The sequence below is a fragment of the Salvelinus fontinalis genome, chromosome 31 (assembly GCF_029448725.1).
Source record: "Salvelinus fontinalis isolate EN_2023a chromosome 31, ASM2944872v1, whole genome shotgun sequence".
NCBI lineage: Eukaryota > Metazoa > Chordata > Actinopteri > Salmoniformes > Salmonidae > Salvelinus > Salvelinus fontinalis.
The window spans coordinates 16,387,224-16,403,485 of NC_074695.1; the positions used below are offsets into that span (position 1 = coordinate 16,387,224).

Sequence of the window (16,262 nt, forward strand, 5' to 3'; positions counted from 1 at the left end):
TCTCGTCACTCCACGTCTCTACATCCCTCTGTCCGTTTGCATTTTAGTTTAATCTCTGCCCCTCCTTTTCCTGCTTCCTTCGCTCTGTCACTTTCTATTCCATCTCTTTTTTACCCACCCTCCTCCGCTTTCTGTCCCTCCATCCAAATCCTGTCCTTTGATGGCAATAGAACAGGGTGACAGAATGCATAGCCTGATAGGTTGATGAGTGAGAGGAGGATGGGGAGAAGGAGAGAAAGAGAGGATAAAAAGTTTCATCCTACAACAAGTCCACGATCACATGGAGTCAAAGAACAGAGGGATGAGGGGCAGGGGCGATAAACAACGAGAGAAAGCGACAGACGCAAGCCGACAAAACATGCTGTCTATTCCACTGGGCGGAGGAGTGAGGAGTGGGGGCGGAGATAGAGAGGGACACACACATACATTATTAGTCCAGTGCTGTCTCCTTCATGACTTACACTGTGCATGATGACAAGTTCCTGCCGCTGCTCCCATTGGTCGAGGCTGCCACCAACCAGAGCACACTTAGCACAGACATGTAAGGTTCCTTTAGATTGTGAGAGAGAGAGAGAGAGAGAGAGAGAGAGAGAGAGAGAGAGAGAGAGAGAGAGAGAGAGAGAGAGAGAGAGAGAGAGAGAGAGAGAGAGAGAGAGAGAGGAGAGAGAGGGAGAGAGAGAGAGAGAGAGAGAGAGAGAGAGAGAGAGAGAGAGAGAGAGAGAGAGAGAGAGAGAGAGAGAGAGAGAGAGAGAGAGAGAGAGAGAGAGAGAGAGAGAGAGAGAGAGAGAGACCAAGGCATTCCCATCTCAGAAATGTTACCACTGAGTAGAGGATCTAGATGAAGCCACAGTAGCTGCTTCTCATTCTGTGATTGGGTAGTTAGACTTCATTCTGTCATTAGGTAGTTAAACTTTGGCCAGTAGCTCCCCCTCCCTCTTGTTTCTGACGCACCCCAACCCCCAGGCTTATCTGAGACAGACAGGCAGCACAACTGCACCAGCATTACCCCCCCTCCTCCTCCTCCTCCTCACATACTGTTAGTCACCTGGTGAGTGCGGACGCAAGGCAAAGCGAGGGACAGACAGCATGTGCAGTGGTAGCAGTGGTAGCAGGTGGTAGTAGCAGCAGTCTCCCCTCACATTTAGGTCTGCTTTTCTGACTTCCCTGCTGGAGAGAGAAAGAGAGAGAGAGAGAAAGAGAGAGAGAGAGAGGAGCGGTGAAAGAAAATAAGAAAACAATTTGGAGCCATTGTCCCTTTGGAGAAAAGGGAGAGACGAGGAAACGAGGGAGCACTGTTAAACGATAGGAGCAGAGAGAAGGAAAAGCCAGGATGATTTTGGGTGAGTTGTTGTCGTTTTCCTCTGCGTCTTGATATTTTTGGGGGGTCAAATGTTTCTGTTGTATCATCAGGCATTCTTCAAAACTTGATTTATTTATCATAGTCTCATCCACTCAAAGTCTCAACAATGCTCAAGCTATCTGTCGTAGTATTATTGAAGTGTTATTGAATACCAGCAGAAATAGCCTATGGATTATTATGATTATAGTAATAATCAAAACCATCTATTTGCCGTGTCAGACAGATAACAGGAGAGGTCAGTGTGTTGTGTTGGAAGCATATCATTAAGATGTGTTTGGTCACATGACATGACCATGCTTCAGCTCTCTCCTCTCCTCTCCTGTCCTCTTCTCTCCTATCATGTCCTCTCATGTCCTGTCCTCTCCTCTTCTATCCTCTTCTCTCCTATCCTCTCCTATCATGTCCTCTCCTGTCCTCTCATATCCTCTCCTCTTCTCTCCTGTCCTCTCCTGTCCTCTCCTCTTCTCTCCTGTCCCGTCCTCTCCTATCCTGTCCCGTCCTCTCCTATCATGTCCTCTTCTATCCCCTTCTATCCTCTTCTCTCCTCTCCTCTCCTCTCCTATCCTCTCCTCTTCTCTCCTGTTCTGTCCTATCATCTCCTCTTCATTCCTCTCCTGTCATCTCCTCTCCTCTTCTCTCCTGTCCTGTCTTCTCCTGTCCTCTCCTCTCCTCTCCTATCCTCTTCTCTCCTATCCTGTCCTCTTCTATCCTCTCCTGTCCTCTCCTCTCCTCTTCTCTCCTGTCCTGTCCTCTCCTCTCCTCTTCTGTCCTGTCTTCTCCTGTCCTCTCCTATCCTCTTCTCTCCTATCCTATCCTGTCCTCTCCTGTCCTCTCCTGTCCTCTCCTCTTCTCTCCTCTTCTCTCCTGTCCTCTCATGTCCTCTCCTCTTCTCTCCTGTCCTCTCCTGTCCTCTCCTCTCCTCTCCTCTTCTCTCCTATCCTGTCCTCTCCTATCACGTCCTCTCCTGTCCTCTCCTCTCCTCTTCTCTTCTCTTCTCTTCTCTCCTGTCCTGTCCTCTCCTGTCCTCTCCTCTCCTGTCCTCTTCTCTCCTGTCCTGTCCTCTCCTATCCTGTCCCGTCCTCTCCTATCATGTCCTCTTCTATCCCCTTCTATCCTCTTCTCTCCTCTCCTCTCCTCTCCTATCCTCTCCTCTCCTCTTCTCTCCTGTTCTGTCCTATCCTCTCCTCTTCTCTCCTGTCCTCTCCTGTCCTCTCCTCTTCTCTCCTGTCCCGTCCTCTCCTATCCTGTCCCGTCCTCTCCTATCATGTCCTCTTCTATCCCCTTCTATCCTCTTCTCTCCTCTCCTCTCCTCTCCTATCCTCTCCTCTTCTCTCCTGTTCTGTCCTATCATCTCCTCTCCTCTTCTCTCCTGTCCTGTCCTGTCCTTTCCTCTCCTCTCCTCTTCTCTCCTGTCCTGTCCTCTTCTCTCCTATCATGTCCTCTCCTGTCCTCTCTTCTCCTCTTCTCTCCTTTCCTGTCCTGTCCTCCTGTCCTGTCCTGTCCTCTGTCCTTTCCTGTCCTCTACCCTCCTCTTCTCTCCTGTCCTCTCCTCTCCTCTCCTCTTCTCTCCTGTCCTGTCCTGTCCTCTCCTCTCCTGTCCTCTTCTCTCCTGTCCTCTTCTCTCCTGTCCTCTTCTCTCCTGTCCTCTACTGTCCTGTATGTCCTGCCGAGAGAGTTTGAGGTGAGAGAGAAGTTACACATAACAGAATGTGATAGAGAAATAGACTGTGATAGAGATACAGCCATGCATACTGCAACTATCCGGCACCAACAGTCAAGCTCACAAAAACACGTGAGGGTTACATGTGAAGGTTGTTGGGTGTATACATTGTCACATATAACATTCTCCTTTGGTGCTGTAGGGTTCTTCAAATGATTTAAGAACACTACCAAGAACAGCAAAAAGAGAAAAAATCCTATTGTGTATGCAAAAGGCTGCGTCATACATACATTTCAGTGTGTGGCTAGATACACCGACAAGCATTGAAATGCATTTGTAGCAAATGTTCTACACAGAATATACTGTCATTCAGCATGGTCTTGTTTAGTATTCCAGTCTCATAGTCCACACGTGGGTGAGGGGAGACAAAAGCCTTCCTTCCAGTCTCTCTGCTGCTAGTCCGTCTGTACTAACTCTACTGCTGCTGCAGGGGATGGGAGCTCTGCTACTGAAACACTGTAAGTCACCGTGTTTCATAGACGGGTTTATGTGTGGGTGTGTGTTGCAGGTTAACTGTTTGCTAGTGTGAGGAAGAAGCATGTGTCAAAAATATGTGTGTGTGCGTGCGTGCGTGCGTGCATGCATGCGTCCACATGATTTAAAACGCATGCCTGGGCTGATTCAATGGCAGCTAGCTACAGTACTGCTCCCCTCCTGCACTCCTCTCCCTCTTCTCCACCCCCCTCCTCTTCTCCGCGCGCACAATCCACTCCCATCCACTCATTTCCTCCTCTCCGTCTCTCCGCTCCTCCCCTCCGCTCCGCCTCTCCGCTCCTCTCCTCGTCTCCTCTGCTCGTCTTCTCCACTCCTCTGATCCTCTCCTTCGCTCCTCTCAGCCGCTCCTCTCCTTCGCTCCTCTCAGCCGCTCCTCTCAGCCGCTCCTCTCAGCCGCTCCTCTCCTTCGCTACTCCCAGCCGCTCCTCTCCTTCGCTACTCTCAGCCGCTCCTCTCAGCCGCTCCTCTCAGCCGCTCCTCTCAGCCGCTCCTCTCCACTTCTCTTCTCCTCTCCTGCGCTCCTCTCCTCCGCTCCGCTCCACTTCTCTTCTCCTCTCCTCATCTCTCCCTCTTCTCCGCTCCCCCTACTCTTTTCCACTCCTCTGCTCCCTTCCTCTCCTCCCTCCGCTTCTCCCCTCCACTCCTCTCCACCGCTCCTCTCCTCCACTCCTCAACTCTCCCGCTTCTCCGCTCCCCGTACTCTTCTCCACTCCTCTGCTCCTCTCCTCCCCTTCGCTCCTCTCCTCTCCTCCGCTCCTCTCCTCTGCTCCTCTTCTCCACTTCTCTTCTCCGCTCCTCCCCTCCGCTCCTCTCCTCCCCTCCGCTTCTCTCCTCTCCTCTCCTCCGCTCCTCTCCTGCTCCTCTCCTTCGCTCCTACCCTTCGCTCCTCTCCTCCGCTCCTCCCCTCCGCTTCTCTCCTCCGCTCCTCCCCTCCGCTTCTCTCCTCCGCTCTCCTCCTCTGCTCTTCTCCTCTGCTCTTCTCCTCCACTCCTCTTCTCCACTCCTCTACTCCTCTCCTCCGCTCCTCTCCTCTGCTCCTCTCCTCTGCTCCTCTCCCCTCCTCTCCTCTGCTCCTCTCCCCTGCTCTTTTCCTCCACTCCTCTGCTCCTCTCCTCAGCACACCGCCAGGCATGTTTTTCAAGGAGACAGTAATGATTATAGGGAGTTTTGACGTCTGAGGTGTGTGTGTGTGTGTGTCTGTCATCATAATGCGTACTTAGTGTCTGGTGAACATGTTATATCTGACTGATATGTGTTCTGTCTCTAGCTGTAATGTAAAATCTGACTATTGGTTTATTCTCCTTTCTGAAAGAGGGAATCTTTGTGCGTGTGTGTGTGTGTTTGTGTGTGTGCGTGTGTGTGTGTGTGTAGGCCCAGCTAAATGAGGTTGAGACATAACATGTATTAAGAGCATCATTAAACCTCTAACTACAGCTGTCTCACTCCAGACTAATGGCTCTGATCTGTACGTGTAACTTTCGGCTTGATGATGTGACAATTAGTTTTGCTTGTCATATAGAAGGATGGAATGGGCTGACTCTACTCACCACCAGGATGTTTCTATTCTACTCAGTTATACTCTATATTGATCACCTATACAGTAGTACATTCATTTCATTATTACCATTTGATTATGAAACATATATCACACTAAAACCAGCTAAATACCTGACAGTGATGTATCATTAATATGTAATAGTGTGGTAGGTCTATAATAGCTTCATGCTGTGTATGTGTGAGGTTCTGTGAGGAGGTCAGTATGGTGTTGTGTGGTGCAAATGGACCAGATTGAAAGAGTGTGTCCCAAATGAAACCCTTTTCTCTACATAGTGGGAGTACGCCCATAGGGCTCTGATCAAAAGTAGTGCACTATATAGGGAATAGTGTGCTATTTAGGCTGGGAACAAAGGGCTCTTACAGGGTGATGATACACCTCTGAGATGCTGGACCGGAAGGGTTTTCATCACGGCCTGTGAAATCTCCACTATCATCATGGATGAGGCTCAATCAGACTCCATCATTTTGTTGTCGATTGCGTCTCAACTGTTTTGTTCATTATTTTAGAACAAATATTTTTTAACCTTAATTTAGCTAGGCAAGTCAGTCAAGAACAAATTCTTATTTTCAATGACGGCCAAGGAACAGTGGGTTAACTGCCTTGTTCAGGGGCTGAACGACAGATGTTTTACCTTGTCAGCTCAGGGATTCAATCTTGCAACCTTTTGGTTACTAGTCCAACGCTCTAACCACTAGGCTACCTGCCGCCCCAAAGGATTGTTTGTCTTGTGTATCTTACAGTTTTGTGTCGAGACATTCAACATTTTCCGGGGTAAAATTCAGCACTGTTTGATATGGTGATTTGGCTGTGAAGCATTTTGACATTTCTGTCATTTTAGCGGTGAAAAGTCTCTGCTGCACCGTCTGGTCTTGTGATTTCTCCCTGATATCATGATTCAGATATCACTCTGTTTAGCTCTGATAACATATCTGTATGGCAGGGTGACACATTTCATTAGACAAGATATGAAAAAGAAAACAAAATGTGTGTGAAGTGTGTGTCTGTAGTACAGTGTGTGCATCAGTTGATATTAGTACATGAGTAATATGCACATTTGCTTAATTCCCTCAATTGTTTTTACATTTAACCTTGAGCTCACCTCCCCAATCAGTACTCTCTATGATGTCTATGCCCTTGATGCTCTACTACATGTATATCTTTGCCCTTGATGTTCTACTACACATACCTATGCCCTTGGTGTTCTACATGCTGTATATCTATCCTAGGTCTTTTTGTTAAATGTCAGAGTTCCTGGCACAGAGCTCTTTGGCCATAGTGATGGTGCTGAGAATCTGCCAGCCATACACCACACCATGGTCATGTTCATTACGGCACACCGAAGCAAAACCTTTGCAAAAGAAAGTCAAAATTAGATTTTCTTATTTGACAGTAATCCCTCCCTGTTTCAGTGCTGTTTCCTTCCGTTTGGTAGTAAATGAATACGACCCACGGTCTACTGTATATGCAACCGTAGACTGATTTTCTCTCTCTCTGTCACACTTCCTGTTCTCTCCTGTCATCGTTGTCTGTCCCCTGAGCTGTGCTGCACCACGCTCCAAGCATGGGAGTCTGTACCTGCTGCTGTTGCTACTGTCAACTAGACAGAGAACAGAGGAGGGGAGGAGAGGATGGGGGGTGGAGGCAGTGGGGAGGAGGACATTACAACTGCAGCCTATAATAGGTAACATGACCACTGGGCTCACTGGACTCCTCCTGATGCAGTGGAGACACCCAACCTATTCATTCTGGCTCTAGATCAATTGTGGTCAGATCAGATGCCCCCATCCCCCACTGACTGCACCTGGGTGCCCACTGACTGCACCTGGGGGCCTGAGCCTCCATCCCCTACTGACTGCACCTGGGGGCCTGAGCCTCCATCCCCTACTGACTGCACCTGGGGCCCTGAGCCTCCATCCTCCACTGACTGCACCTGGGGGCCTGAGCCTCCATCCTCCACTGACTGCACCTGGGGGCCCACTGACTGCACCTGGAGGCCTGAGCCTCCATCCCCTACTGACTGCACCTGGGGGCCTGAGCCTCCATCCCCTACTGACTGCACCTGGGGCCCTGAGCCTCCATCCTCCACTGACTGCACCTGGGGGCCTGAGCCTCCATCCCCTACTGACTGCACCTGGGGCCCTGAGCCTCCATCCTCCACTGACTGCACCTGGGGGCCTGAGCCTCCATCCTCCACTGACTGCACCTGGGGGCCCACTGACTGCACCTGGAGGCCTGAGCCTCCATCCCCTACTGACTGCACCTGGGGGCCTGAGCCTCCATCCCCTACTGACTGCACCTGGGGCCCTGAGCCTCCATCCTCCACTGACTGCACCTGGGGGCCTGAGCCTCCATCCTCCACTGACTGCACCTGGGGGCCTGAGCCTCCATCCCCTACTGACTGCACCTGGGGGCCTGAGCCTCCATCCCCTACTGACTGCACCTGGGGCCCTGAGCCTCCATCCCCCACTGACTGCACCTGGGGGCCTGAGCCTCCATCCCCTACTGACTGCACCTGGGGGCCTGAGCCTCCATCCTCCACTGACTGCACCTGGGGGCCTGAGCCTCCATCCTCCACTGACTGCACCTGGGGGCCTGAGCCTCCATCCTCCACTGACTGCACCTGGGGGCCTGAGCCTCCATCCCCTACTGACTGCACCTGGGGGCCTGAGCCTCCATCCCCTACTGACTGCACCTGGGGGCCTGAGCCTCCATCCCCCACTGACTGCACCTGGGGGCCTGAGTCTCCATCCTCCACTGACTGCACCTGGGGGCCTGAGCCTCCATCCTCCACTGACTGCACCTGGGGGCCTGAGCCTCCATCCTCCACTGACTGCAACTGGGGGCCTGAGCCTACTAGTAAGGTTCCGACCTCATAGACAACAGAATTGTTTGATAGGCCCTGTTCAACACTCTTACCATTTAGAATGGTTTGAGGGTACTCCGATGTGTGAAAAGGTTTTAACTATAACAAAAAAGGGTTCTCCTACAGAGACAGCTGTATGGACATAGGGAGCACCTTATTTTCCTGGACTGTGATCCAGTCTGTGGTTCAGAAAGATGCAGGATACTGCATTATAGTTGGGCATATTTAGCTTCTGGTCGGTACTACAGCATCTTCTCTGTGTGTCTGGTGGAGTCAGAGCCTTGCTTCAGCTCAAGGACGTTCACTGTGCTGCATGGCTTTTGTTTGTGTATCTGTCTCTTTGTCTTTGTGTTAGTGTTAGTGAGTTCATTCCAGACCCATCTGTCTTCATAACACATCAGTCTCACAGACCGACCAGTCAATACCTAGTAATACTCTCTCTCTCTTCTTTCTTTCTTTCTTTCTTTCTTTCTTTCTTTCTTTCTTTCTTTCTTTCTTTCTTTCTTTCTTTCTTTCTTTCTTTCTTTCTCTCTACATCTCTTTCTCTCTCTCCCCCTCTCTCACCTGGCTGTCAGTCAGAGATGTTTGTTTTCTCAGCTCATTTCTCTATGGCTGTCCTGTTGACACATACCCACACTGCTGCATATCTCTCTGGCGTCACGTCACAACGAAACAGCAATAGGGGAAATCTGAATTACGATATCCAAATGTTGTTACAGAGCAGAGTTTATTTCTTGAAGCTTTTGTCAAACTGTGTCATCAGCTTTCCATAATCCATGAACACCTTGATGGGCTTGTCTGTTGCGCTGCTTCCTCAGCTAAATCATTTAGTCACGACCCAGTTGTAGGTCTCTCTACTAAAGTGGCTGTTCTGTTTTCTTAAACTGACTCAAAACACTGCTGTAAGGATATGCTATTGGAAACTTGGTGGCCATGGGCCCTGTGTTATGTGATTACGATTGATCCTCTGAGGCCTCCGTAGTTCATGTCATGTTGAGAACGGCAAATAAAGCAGATTTGATAATACTTGATGGTCAGTCATCAGTCACTCATTTCAACTGCCTTACGGGTGCACCAGACAGAACACTGTCTCTCTATGACTGACTGTTCTGGTTTATCGTATAACATTCTATTACAATGATATTGGCTAAATTGGTCTCTTCTTTTCAATGGGTTGAATCCTTAATAATTCTGAATCTGTTTGGTGACAGTGCTGGATGGTTTATTAATATTCCATTGCAAGTGAACCTCCCTCCCCTCCTCTTTGTCAGTGGCTGTGCTCCCCTTGAGAAGATGGGTTCATGTCATGATCATTAGAATACATATCTCTATCTAACCTATGGGTGCTTCATCTCGGAATGATGATACTGTGCCGTAGGTGTATCGCGCACGTGTGTGTGAGTGTGTGTGTGCGTGCGTCAACCCCAGCAGCCTGTCCCAGTGAATGCACTTATGTGAGCCACCATAAGAACAGGCAGGTACAGCTACGCAATGCTTCACAGAACACTATTACACAGATGGTACAGAAGAACAGGCAGGTGCAGCTACGCTATGCTTCACAGAACACTATTACACAGATGGTACAGAAGAACAGGCAGGTGCAGCTACGCTATGCTTCACAGAACACTATTACACAGATGGTACAGAAGAACAGGCAGGTGCAGCTACGCTATGCTTCACAGAACACAATTACACAGATGGTACAGAAGAACAGGCAGGTGCAGCTACGATTTGCTTCACAGAACACTATTACACAGATGGTACAGAAGAACAGGCAGGTGCAGCTACGCTATGCTTCACAGAACACTATTACACAGATGGTACAGAAGAACAGGCAGGTGCAGCTACGCTATGCTTCACAGAACACTATTACACAGATGGTACAGAAGAACAGGCAGGTGCAGCTATGCTATGCTTCACAGAACACTATTACACAGATGGTACAGAAGAACAGGCAGGTGCAGCTACGCTATGCTTCACAGAACACTATTACACAGATGGTACAGAAGAACAGGCAGGTGCAGCTACGGTTTGCTTCACAGAACACTATTACACAGATGGTACAGAAGAACAGGCAGGTGCAGCTACGCTATGCTTCACAGAACACCATTACACAGATGGTACAGAAGAACAGGCAGGTGCAGCTACGCTATGCTTCACAGAACACTATTACACAGATGGTACAGAAGAACAGGCAGGTGCAGCTACGCTATGCTTCACAGAACACTATTACACAGATGGTACAGAAGAACAGGCAGGTGCAGCTACGCTATGCTTCACAGAACACTATTACACAGATGGTACAGAAGAACAGGCAGGTGCAGCTACGATTTGCTTCACAGAACACTATTACACAGATGGTACAGAAGAACAGGTAGGTGCAGCTACGCTATGCTTCACAGAACACTATTACACAGATGGTACAGAAGAACAGGCAGGTGCAGCTAAGCTATGCTTCACAGAACACTATTACACAGATGGTACAGAAGAACAGGCAGGTGCAGCTACGCTATGCTTCACAGAACACTATTACACAGATGGTACAGAAGAACAGGCAGGTGCAGCTACGCTATGCTTCACAGAACACTATTACACAGATGGTACAGAAGAACAGGCAGGTGCAGCTACGCTATGCTTCACAGAACACTATTACACAGATGGTACAGAAGAACAGGCAGGTGCAGCTACGCTATGCTTCACAGAACACTATTACACAGATGGTACAGAAGAACAGGCAGGTGCAGCTACGCTATGCTTCACAGAACACTATTACACAGATGGTACAGAAGAACAGGCAGGTGCAGCTACGCTATGCTTCACAGAACACTATTACACAGATGGTACAGAAGAACAGGCAGGTGCAGCTACGCTATGCTTCACAGAACACTATTACACAGATGGTACAGAAGAACAGGCAGGTGCAGCTACGCTATGCTTCACAGAACACTATTACACAGATGGTACAGAAGAACAGGCAGGTGCAGCTACGCTATGCTTCACAGAACACTATTACACAGATGGTACAGAAGAACAGGCAGGTGCAGCTATGCTATGCTTCACAGAACATTATTACACAGATGGTACAGAAGAACAGGCAGGTGCAGCTACGCTATGCTTCACAGAACACTATTACACAGATGGTACAGAAGAACAGGCAGGTGCAGCTGCGATTTGCTTCACAGAACACTATTACACAGATGGTACAGAAGAACAGGTAGGTGCAGCTACGCTATGCTTCACAGAACACTATTACACAGATGGTACAGAAGAACAGGCAGGTGCAGCTACGCTATGCTTCACAGAACACTATTACACAGATGGTACAGAAGAACAGGCAGGTGCAGCTACGCTATGCTTCACAGAACACTATTACACAGATGGTACAGAAGAACAGGCAGGTGCAGCTACGCTATGCTTCACAGAACACTATTACACAGATGGTACAGAAGAACAGGCAGGTGCAGCTACGATTTGCTTCACAGAACACTATTACACAGATGGTACAGAAGAACAGGCAGGTGCAGCTACGCTATGCTTCACAGAACACCATTACACAGATGGTACAGAAGAACAGGCAGGTGCAGCTACGCTATGCTTCACAGAACACTATTACACAGATGGTACAGAAGAACAGGCAGGTGCAGCTACGCTATGCTTCCCAGAACACTATTACACAGATGGTACAGAAGAACAGGCAGGTGCAGCTACGCTATGCTTCACAGAACACTATTACACAGATGGTACAGAAGAGCAGGCAGGTGCAGCTACGATTTGCTTCACAGAACACTATTACACAGATGGTACAGAAGAACAGGTAGGTGCAGCTACGCTATGCTTCACAGAACACTATTACACAGATGGTACAGAAGAACAGGCAGGTGCAGCTATGCTATGCTTCACAGAACACTATTACACAGATAGTACAGAAGAACAGGCAGGTGCAGCTACGATTTGCTTCACAGAACACTATTACACAGATGGTACAGAAGAACAGGCAGGTGCAGCTACGCTATGCTTCACAGAACACTGTTACACAGATGGTACAGAAGAACAGGCAGGTGCAGCTACGCTATGCTTCACAGAACACTATTACACAGATGGTACAGAAGAACAGGCAGGTGCAGCTGCGCTATGCTTCATAGAACACTATTACACAGATGGTACAGAAGAACAGGCAGGTGCAGCTACGCAATGCTTCACAGAACACTATTACACAGATGGTACAGAAGAACAGGCAGGTGCAGCTGCGCTATGCTTCATAGAACACTATTACACAGATGGTACAGAAGAACAGGCAGGTGCAGCTACGATTTGCTTCACAGAACACTATTACACAGATGGTACAGAAGAACAGGCAGGTGCAGCTACGCTATGATTCACAGAACACCATTACACAGATGGTACAGAAGAACAGGCAGGTGCAGCTATGCTATGCTTCACAGAACACTATTACACAGATGGTACAGAAGAACAGGCAGGTGCAGCTACGCTATGCTTCACAGAACACTATTACACAGATGGTACAGAAGAACAGGCAGGTGCAGCTACGCTATGCTTCACAGAACACTATTACACAGATGGTACAGAAGAACAGGCAGGTGCAGCTACGATTTGCTTCACAGAACACTATTACACAGATGGTACAGAAGAACAGGCAGGTGCAGCTACGCTATGCTTCACAGAACACTATTACACAGATGGTACAGAAGAACAGGCAGGTGCAGCTACGCTATGCTTCACAGAACACTATTACACAGATGGTACAGAAGAACAGGCAGGTGCAGCTACGCTATGCTTCACAGAACACTATTACACAGATGGTACAGAAGAACAGGCAGGTGGCAGCCCAGGTGGACAGCTATTACACAGGCTGTGTGTGTGGTTGTGTGTGCAGTCCTCATGTTGACTCTGAGCTGTATCAGACGGCAGTGCTTCTGTTTGTGTTTGTGCACATAGGCATCAATATTGATATCCCAATGCAATGATCAGGAGCCAGAACCCAAGAGACTAGAGATGATACCATAATCAACATGTCTTTGTTGTTGTGTGTACTTGCATCAGTGTTGATACAGATAGCATTCCAAACGACAGACAATAGAGACCCTGGTTCTGTTCCAAATGGCCCACTATTGTACTATAAAGGGCCCATAGGGCTCTGGTTGGTAGTGCAATCCATAAGGAATATGAGTGCCATTTGGGACAGATCCCTAAATAACAGTATTCTGATTGAACATGACTTGTTTTATTCCATTAGCACTAGGTACTTCAGTCAACACTGGGAACTAGGATATAACACTGGGAACTAGGATATAACACTGGGAACTATGATATAACACTGGGAACTAGGATATAACACTGGGAACTAGGATATAACACTGGGAACTAGGATATAACACTGGGAACTAGGATATAACACTGGGAACTAGGATATAACACTGGGAACTAGGATATAACACTGGGAACTAGGATATAACACTGGGAACTAGGATATAACACTGGGAACTAGCATATAACACTGGGAACTAGGATATAACACTGGGAACTAGGATATAACACTGGGAACTATGATATAACACTGGGAACAAGGATATAACACTGGGAACAAGGATATAACACTGGGAATTACGATATAACACTGATAACACTGGGAACTATGATATAAGATGAATAACTAGGATATAACACTGATAACACTGGGAACTAGTATATAATACTGAGAACTAGGATGTAACACTGGGAACTAGGATATAAACCTGAGAATTACGATATAACACTGATAACACTGGGAACTATGATATAAGATGAATAACTAGGATATAACACTGATAACACTGGGAACTAGTATATAATACTGAGAACTAGGATGTAACACTGATAACACTGGGAACTAGCATATAACACTGGGAACTAGGATATAACACTGAAAATAGAATATAAAACTGGGAACTAGGATATAACACTGGGAATTAGGATATAACACTGGGAACTAGGATATAACACTGGGAACTATGATATAACACTGGGAACTAGGATATAACACTGGGAACTAGGATATAACACTGGGAACTATGATATAATACTGAAAATAGAATATAAAACTGGGAACTAGGATATAACACTGGGAATTAGGATATAACACTGGGAACAAGGATATAACACTGAAAATAGAATATAAAACTGGGAACTAGGATATAACACTGGGAATTAGGATATAACACTGGGAACTAGGATATAACACTGGGAATTAGGATATGACACTGATAACACTGGGAACTATGATATAAGATGAATAACTAGGATATAACACTGAAAATAGAATATAAAACTGGGAACTAGGATATAACACTGGGAACTAGGATATAACACTGAAAATAGAATATAAAACTGGGAATTAGGATATAACACTGAAAATAGAATATAAAACTGGGAACTAGGATATAACACTGGGAATTAGGATATAACACTGAAAATAGAATATAAAACTGGGAATTAGGATATAACACTGGGAATTAGGATATAACACTGGGAACAAGGATATAACACTGGGAACTATGATATAACACTGGGAACTAGGATATAACACTGGGAACTAGGATATAACACTGGGAACTAGGATATAACACTGGGAACTAGGATATAACACTGGGAACTAGCATATAACACTGGGAACTAGGATATAACACTGAAAATAGAATATAAAACTGGGAACTAGGATATAACACTGGGAATTAGGATATAACACTGGGAACAAGGATATAACACTGGGAACTATGATATAACACTGGGAACTAGCATATAACACTGGGAACAAGGATATAACACTGGGAACTATGATATAACACTGGGAACTAGCATATAACACTGGGAACAAGGATATAACACTGGGAACTATGATATAACACTGGGAACTAGGATATAACACTGGGAACTAGGATATAACACTGGGAACTAGGATATAACACTGGGAACTATGATATAACACTGGGAACTAGGATATAACACTGGGAACTAGGATATAACACTGGGAACTAGGATATAACACTGAAAATAGAATATAAAACTGGGAACTAGGATATAACACTGAGAATTAGGATATGACACTGAAAACACTGGGAACTATGATATAACACTGGTAACACTGGGAACTAGGATAAAACACTGGTAACACTGGGAACTAGGATAAAACACTGGTAACACTGGGAACTAAGATATACCATTAATAACTAGGATATAATACTGGGAACTAGAAAATAACACTGAGAACTAGAAAATACCACTGAGAACTAGGATATAACAGCTGGGAACTAGGATATAACACTGGGAACTAGGATATAACACTGGGAACTAGGATATAACACTGGGAACTAGGATATAACACTGGGAACTAGGATATAACACTGGGAACTAGGATATAACACTGGGAACTAGGATATAACACTGGGAACTAGGATATAACACTGGGAACTAGGATATAACACTGGGAACTATGATATAACACTGAGAACTAGAAAATAACAATGAGAACTAGGACATAACACTGGGAACTAGGATATAACAGCTGGGAACTAGGATATAACAGCTGGGAACTAGGATATAACACTGGGAACTAGGATATAACACTGAGAACTAGAAAATAACACTGAGAACTAGGACATAACACTGGGAACTAGGATATAACAGCTGGGAACTAGGATATAACAGCTGGGAACTAGGATATAAACCTGAGAATTACGATATAACACTGATAACACTGGGAACTAGGATATAAACCTGAGAATTACGATATAACACTGATAACACTGGGAACTATGATATAAGATGAATAACTAGGATATAACACTGATAACACTGGGAACTAGTATATAATACTGAGAACTAGGATGTAACACTGATAACTCTGGGAACTAGGATATAACACCAAGAACTATGATTTAACACTGAGAACTAGGATATAACACTGGGAACTAGTATATAATACTGAGAACTAGGATATAACACCAAGAACTATGATTTAACACTGAGAACTAGGATATAACACTGGGAACTAGTATATAATACTGAGAACTAGGATGTAACACTGATAACTCTGGGAACTAGGATATAACACCAAGAACTATGATTTAACACTGAGAACTAGGATATAGCACTGGGAACTAGGGTATAACACTGAGAACTAGGATATAACACTGGGAACTAGGATATAACACTGGGAACTAGGTTATAACACTGGGAACTATGATATAACACTGGGAACTAGGGTATAACA

At 46.4% G+C, this 16,262-nt stretch overlaps 1 protein-coding gene across 8 annotated transcripts in view; it reads left to right on the forward strand.

Moving 5' to 3' along the window:
* The first annotated feature begins 803 nt into the window (after positions 1 to 803).
* LOC129829661 (zinc finger protein 385A-like) overlaps positions 804 to 16,262 on the forward strand; it is a 239,581-nt gene continuing 224,122 nt past the window's right edge. For 5 of the 8 annotated variants that reach the window (XR_008755426.1, XR_008755427.1, XM_055891504.1 and 2 more), the window contains exon 1: positions 804 to 1,340. Coding sequence is in view for 1 of the 8 variants with exons in the window: in XM_055891503.1 (XP_055747478.1) it covers positions 1,331 to 1,340 (10 nt within the window). In the remaining 7 variants the exon portion in view is untranslated. The other 3 variants (XR_008755428.1, XR_008755425.1, XM_055891505.1) reach the window with 2 other exon arrangements.